The 7,615-nt window shown below is 36.7% G+C and overlaps 1 protein-coding gene across 4 annotated transcripts in view; it reads right to left on the reverse strand.

Moving 5' to 3' along the window:
* LOC107660851 (CASK interacting protein 2) overlaps positions 1 to 7,615 on the reverse strand; it is a 66,188-nt gene that overhangs the window by 709 nt on the left and 57,864 nt on the right. For all 4 annotated transcript variants that reach the window (XM_016450275.1, XM_016450277.1, XM_016450276.1 and 1 more), the window contains 2 exons: positions 5,376 to 7,013; positions 3,488 to 3,728 (listed from right to left, as the gene is read on the reverse strand). In XM_016450275.1, the coding sequence (XP_016305761.1) occupies positions 3,488 to 3,728; positions 5,376 to 7,013 (1,879 nt within the window). The remainder of the gene's footprint in view (positions 1 to 3,487; positions 3,729 to 5,375; positions 7,014 to 7,615) is intronic.

Here is a 7,615-nt window from a genome sequence, read left to right on the forward strand (position 1 = left end):
ATTCAGATGTGGCAGCGGCATTTATGGAGGACGAAGGACTGTTTCTGGGAGAGTAGCCTACAATGCCGGTTTTCCGGTGAATTCAGTTCCCCTGTTTTTCCTTCGGCGTGCATGCTGACCCTATACAGTCTATGATGCTGACAAATAATTTGGCCAATCACAACGCACTAGATAGCTGGCCAATCAGAGCACACCTCGCTTTTCAGAACGATGAGCTTTGTATAAATCGACACGTTTCAGAAAGGCGGGGCATAGAGGAGAAAGAATAATGTACAGTATGTGGAAAATAATGTGTTTTTTTAACCTTAAACCGCATAAACACATTTCATTACACCAAATACACAAAATAATGTTCTTTTTTAGCAACGTCATATGACCCCTTTAATAAAGGAGTGTTTACACTGACAGCAACCTGTAGTCATTTTCAATTTCAATGAGAGTTTGCAATTTTCAGGACCATGAGCAACTGTTGGAGATGCACTGTGGGAGTAGTTTCCTTCAATGCAATGCAATTCATCTCAACTTTCAGTGTAATAGATGAACTGGAGATAACATTAACCATGTATATAGCCAAAATAACCATTTTTATTTCAAATAATAATATACTGATATGCACATTTAATTAATATGCATATTTAAAAGTTTGGATTTTGCAAGGTTTTTTAAAAGAAATGTATTATTTTATTTAGCAAGGGTACATTAAACTGATAAAAAGTGACCGAAAATATATTTATAATGTTACAAAAGATGTCTTGGGGGGGGAAAAAGTATAACCACTCCCACAAACATATTAAGCAGCACAATAGCTTTGAAAAAAAAAAAAGTTCCTTGAGCACCAAATCGGCATATCAGAATGATTTCTGAAGGACTGTGCAAAAAAAATCTGGTTTAGGTTTTTTTTTTTTTTTAATTGCTAGTAAATTACAGTACAAAAAAATATAGCACAAAAATGGCAAGAAACACAATTTAACACGTTGAATTAAATGTGAAATTTTTAAGTAGAAAAACATAATTTTTTCTGTGTGACACTGAAAAATGGAGTAATGGCTGCTGAAAATTCACCGTTGCCATTATGGGAATATTTTTTATTTTAAATTGTAATAATATTTCACAATAATACTGTTTTTATTGTTTATATATTAATTAGTGCTGTCAAAATTAGCATGTTAATGCAGGCGATAAATTTTTCCAGTTTAACAGTGTTAAATATATTTGATGCAGTTAACACATGGGCAGAGCTAGGGTTGGCCACCCCACTCACAAATGCTGCTTCTGTCTCTTTTTTTCTTGACAAGGATTGCATTTATTTAGACGTAGAATGTCTTTACGACCACATCAAATAGGAGACTTTTCAGACGCGCACTCCACTTCACCTCAGCTCCAGGCGCTAGTCAAACAAGTACAGAAACGGTACTGGTGACGAGGAGCTTCAGCAGAACAACAGTGAACTGCGGTTAGATGAGATGTTGTCAGGTCATATGTCAGTAAAATCAAATTTTCCTGTCCTGTCAGCCGTTATACTGTGATCGTAGCGCGTGCTCTTCAATTGCATGCACAAAAACTACGAACATGCGTGTCAGATCTGCATCATGTTCACAGCAGCAGCTCTTAAAAGTAATAGCAGCCAAATACCTAATAACCCAGCTACTGTGATGTCTGTTAATCAAAGAACAAAAGAAAAAATAATTCAATAACTTTTGTAGCTTTAAGGATTCATCTATATTTAATTTAGAATTTAGTGTTGATAACTTCAATATAAATATTCAATTTCTGGATACTTCCTACTTGCTGAAGGGCACAGGTAAATATGGCATTTATTATAATGGGTTTATGTGAAGATTGTGAAGATAAGTTCACTTAAATAAAACACATGCATACACTTACTACCCCCAAGCTTTTGAACAGTAGTCTATTACTAAATTCATTCATATATCATGCTATTAAATTAATATATAATTAAATGCTGATGTCATATTATAAGGTACAGTAGCATACTACTGTTTAAAATGTAAAAATGTAAAAAAAAGAAGAAAAAAAAAAAGGGAGACCCAGTATATAGTGTTCAACTCATATGACAGCATCAGTACCAGTCAGGACCATCAGGATTAGATTCATAACATCTATATATTTAAAACACTATGACAGGGGGTTTATCTTGGATTAGCATATGCTCCGCTATGAGCTAAATCTGTTCAAAATGCAAAATGTGGTTCAACACAGACAGATTGACCAGCTACACTGCTGAGAGTGGATTTGTTGTGACAAAATAGGAGGGGAGTCAAATGAAAAGTCCAAATTGTAGACACCATCTGTCTCCATCCGTGAGATAAGGAGAAGATAAGTTCACTTAAATTAGAAGTTATTTTTTTAAGTCTCAAGTTTTTTTTTTATTTTTAGCTCTCAAATACTGTGTTGAATGGCTATAGTATGTGGTTAAATATTAGGAAAAAATAAAAATTTCCTAGAGACATCAGTAGTATTGCAGTGATACTCACCTTCAGTCATAAAAAAAGATGCCATTAAACAAATATTAAAAATGTACTGTCTTTATGTTGTTTCTACATTAATTTTAAGATTTAATGTGAAATTATTCGCAATATAAAAGTATACTTAAAAACTTTAATGTTAGGTGGGATTAATCGTGATTAATTTCAGGTGATTAACTGATTGACAGCACTAATATATATACATATATATATATATATATATATATATATATATATATATATAAAAACACATGCATACACTTACTACCCCCAAGCTTTTGAACAGTAGTCTATTACTAAATTCATTCATATATCATGCTATTAAATTAATATATAATTAAATGCTGATGTCATATTATAAGGTACAGTAGCATACTACTGTTTAAAATGTAAAAATGTAAAAAAAAGAAGAAAAAAAAAAAGGGAGACCCAGTATATAGTGTTCAACTCATATGACAGCATCAGTACCAGTCAGGACCATCAGGATTAGATTCATAACATCTATATATTTAAAACACTATGACAGGGGGTTTATCTTGGATTAGCATATGCTCCGCTATGAGCTAAATCTGTTCAAAATGCAAAATGTGGTTCAACACAGACAGATTGACCAGCTACACTGCTGAGAGTGGATTTGTTGTGACAAAATAGGAGGGGAGTCAAATGAAAAGTCCAAATTGTAGACACCATCTGTCTCCATCCGTGAGATAAGGACATCAACAATCGGTCTTCATCGCAGCCAAAACGATCAGAGTCAAAGGAAAAACACACTAGTTGAAGGGAGATAGATCACTTATTGCTAGATTTCCCAGCGGGCTTGTTGTGACAAGCGGTCATTCAGTCATTATAGGACCATCTGCAAACCTGTCTCATCGAAATATAGAATACAGAATTACCTCTACCGTGTGGAAAAAGTGAATTCAAGCTGTAATACATTTACTGACCTATTATATGACAAAAAGGACAGTTACAAACATACAAACATAAGTGGTTTGTGTTACCTGTCTGCTGGATCTTCCTGAGCCAACTTCTTCTCCACAACTTTAAGTGCTGCCTCGAGAGACGTGCTGGTTTGCTCAAGTCGTTTGTGGACCAGCACGTTCTGGCCTTCCGTCACAGCCTGTGGCTTTCCTGCCAGTACAGACTGACCTTGAGCTGCTTTGTTTGGTGGACAGCGAGCCAGAGGACTACAGGGAGGTGAGACGGCAAAGGCCACGCTCTGTACGACACTGACTGTCACTCCTGAAGAAAATTGACCACAGCCAAAAGGTGGAGATAGAACAATAATTTAGTAAGAGCATACGTTAATAAATAGAACCATGGGCAAACGTATGTGAGGATCCCAGGGCTAGTTTTCTAATTCAGTAGCATCAATTAGTGCATTTATTATTAATAAACTAAAACTATTATTCAACGTTTTTGGACATTGAAATAAAGCTAAAATAAAATACAAATTTTAGATACTTAAGAAGCTTACATTTGAAAAAATGACAAATGTTGCCTTGGCAAATAACTGAAATGTGTTTAAGTTGAAGTACTAATATTACTAAAACTGAAAGTAAATAATAATAAAGCTTAATAGAAATATATATTAAAAAACAAAAGCACATAAGAATTAATACAATTTTGTTTAATTTAAATATAATAAAAATATAAAATGACATTAATAAATTCATAAAAACGCTAAAATAACACTTGATCCAATCAATCCTGATGAATAAAACAATAAAGTTATGCCCTATATATTTTTGTTTTTGACTGTTTTTGAGTAAAATGGGCTGACACACAAAAATGGAAAAATTCCAAATAAAGCATCAAGCAGATTAACCCTACAAGACTTTTTAAGTATAAATGTGTTTTATATGATTAAAACGGGAAATTATTTTTATATAAATGATCATTTAAAATTAGTTTTTTTTTTAATTATATATATTTGACATTTACAGCTGTAAATAAAGACAGATTAAGAGGAACATCTTTAAACGCCTCTAATGTGTGATCAGACCTCCTGTACATTAATTCAAATCATATCGTGCATATAAAGACCAATTTTCAGATCCATGAGTGCTGATGTGATTTATTGGTAATTGATGGAAATAAATGCTGATATTTAAAGCTGAGAATGACAAATATAATGATATAATCTCTAGCATGCACTCAAAGCATCTTGTTTTCAGGCATTAACACAGTTCTGCTGTAAATGAGCCTATAAGACCTACACATTCATAACTATACTACTGTTCAAAAGTGTGGGGTCGGTAAGTAATTTATAATGTTTTTTAAAGTATCTTATGCTCACCAAGGCTGCATTTATTGATTAAAAAAAAAAAATGTAATGTGGTGGCAAAGCTGAATTTTCAGCATCATTACTCTAGTCTTCAGTGTCACATGATCCTTCAGAAATCACTCTAATATGCTGATTTGGTGATCAAGAAATATTTCGTATTATTATTATCATTAATGTTAAAAACAGCTGTGCTGCTTTATGTTTTTGTGCAAAGTGTGATGCATTTTTCATAATTCTTTAATTGATAAAAACTTCAAGAACAGAATTTATTTTAAATTAAATATTTTGTAACATTATAATGTCTTTACTGTCACTTTTAATCAATTGAATGCATCCTTGCTGAATTAAAGTACTTAATTTATTTCAAAAATAAAAAATTAAATTTAAATTAAATCATACTGACCCCAAACTTTTGAATGGTAGTGTATGCTTGGAAGTAGTTAAGTATTTGTTCAAAATAAATTTAAATAAATTCAATAAATAAATTGTAAAATATTTTTAAAAAATAAAAATCCTTTTCTGATACAATCTTCAAACTCACATTAAAAAAATATACAGTGCTCTTTCCCATTTTAAATAATAGCCTTAACACATTGCAGTACCTGAGTTTGCTGCAGAAGAATGGCGTGTGGGCTTAGAAGGGGTGGGAGGTTTATGTGGAGAGCCTGGTTTCGGAGAGAGGCTAGATTTATAAGGATTTTTTGTCAATCCACCATTCTGCATGCATTGCGAGACCATCTCAGTCTCAGCGGCCCTCTCATTTCCTATTTGCATGCTGCTGCCCTGACCTTTCATCTGCAGTTCTTTTGGCTTGTGTCTCCTTTTGACTGTGTCTGATTCCTTTAAGTTAAACTCCGGCACCTCTAGGGATGATTTGATAGATTGCACCGGCTTCAGAATTTCAACAGCGGCCTCAGACTCTATCTTAGCGGATGTTATTTTGGTCCTTTGTTTGATGGTAACTTTGCCCTCTTCTGCGAAAGGTATGCTCTCCTGTGATGATGTTGAACTTTGTTGGTTCCTCAGAGGGCTGAGGTTTTCACCAGCAGGATTTTCTCCACCATGCTTCGTTTCATACGTTGAAGATTCACTAGTGGTCCTCCTACGGTTTTCCATATTTTTTGGCGAGATGGCTGGGGACATGGCTTTAAAAACAAGGCTGTTACATGCCTTGTTGGGGCTTCCTGTATTGTTCTCCAGCCTGGCTGCAATGCTTCTGACACTTCCTGCGCTCTCCATTTCAACCCCACTTGCAGTTGCCCCACTTGGGGCAGAGCTTAGTCGCTTTGGAGGGGGAGGAGGAGGACCTTTCCTCTTGGCACGTATGGCGAAGGAATGACTGCGGCCCACTTGGCGCTCACTGGAACTGTAAGATGGTTGGCTGCGGCCTGGCTTGCGAGTGAGTGTGGCATAAGACGCCACATTGGCGGTTGTTGTCATAGGGGCTGAGATGTCATCTTCTTCATTCTCTCCATCCGACATAGCATAGCGTGAAAGACTCTGAGTGCGCTTTTTGGACCGGGACGGGTCCCCGTTTGGCTGCGGGGCTCTGATTGGACTTGGGCTTCCCATGTTGGCATAGCAGTTTTGATGCTGCAGGTAGTTGAAGGCCCTCTGATGAGGTGATCCATGATGGGGCTGAGAGGGAGAAACCACCGGTCTAGGTTTGGTGAGGACGGGTGGATATGCGAAACGTGCTATTTTACTAGTAGTTATGGGTGGCGTCCTTACTGGACTGCCAGATGAGGGGTGATGATGCTGTAGCGGCAACACTGGTGCCATTTTTACAGGTGATATTTGGCTTCTATCCTGAGATTCCTTGCTGGGACTGTTGTCCATACTGCCTAGGCTCTCTTGTGAGCGGCTGTTGGGGGTTACCGATGCCATTGGACGTTCTTGCGACCGTCCTGACCCTCCTGACCGTGTACCGATGCTTTCTTGACTAAGACGCATGGATGTTCCACTCATGTTTCCGAAACCATCTTGGCCTCCACCGTGTCCGCTGCGAGCCATGGCGTTCTGTAGCTCAACGCTCAGCTCACTGTCCTGGAAGGTGAGCATCTTTGGTGATAGAGGTGACGAGGGGCATTCGGAGCTGTCGTGATGCTCGATGGCCACCAGCTCGAGGGTGGGAGGAGCTCTCCTGCGCTGTAGCAATGCCTGCCCCTCGGCCTGGTTCTTACGTGCCTTCTGGACGTCACTGAGCTTCTTAACAGCAAGCATCAGCTTCTTCTGATGGCCTGTAGATAAACAAAATGTCAATCCACAGATGTACATTATTTAGAAACAGAAATGTGGTTTTGGAATCTTGTGTACATGGGTACCATTTAAATGCATTTGTGCAATCTATCTATCTACAATACCAATCAAATGTTTGGTCAGTAAGGTTTTTTTTTTTTAAGAAATCAATGCATTAATGCAGCAAGGATGCATTAAATTGCTCAAAAGTGACAGTCAAGACATTTATGATGTCACAAAATATTTTTATTTCAAATGAATAACGTTTTTTCATTCAAAATGTATTACAGTTTCCACAAAACTATTAAGCAGCACAGTTCTTTTGAACATTGATTATAATACTGTAGGGTATCAGACCCAATCAGACAATTTAAGATTCGATCAAGAACATGGTTGAAACACAAGGAGCCGAATTCCACAGAAAGACCCAAGACACAGGATGTTCGTAAATCAGATCCTGGCACCACAAATGTTTTTTTTAGCTGCTTTTTGCGTCTAGCTTTTAGTTTTTTCGCTTTTAGTCATGTGCTTTCAAGTCCACTTTTAGCCATGCGGCTTTTTAGTCATAGCTTTGAGCTATGCTTTTTAGTCATCGCCTTTTTAG

Source organism: Sinocyclocheilus anshuiensis, unplaced genomic scaffold, assembly GCF_001515605.1.
Source record: "Sinocyclocheilus anshuiensis isolate Anshui unplaced genomic scaffold, SAMN03320099.WGS_v1.1 scaffold2562, whole genome shotgun sequence".
Classification (NCBI taxonomy): domain Eukaryota; kingdom Metazoa; phylum Chordata; class Actinopteri; order Cypriniformes; family Cyprinidae; genus Sinocyclocheilus; species Sinocyclocheilus anshuiensis.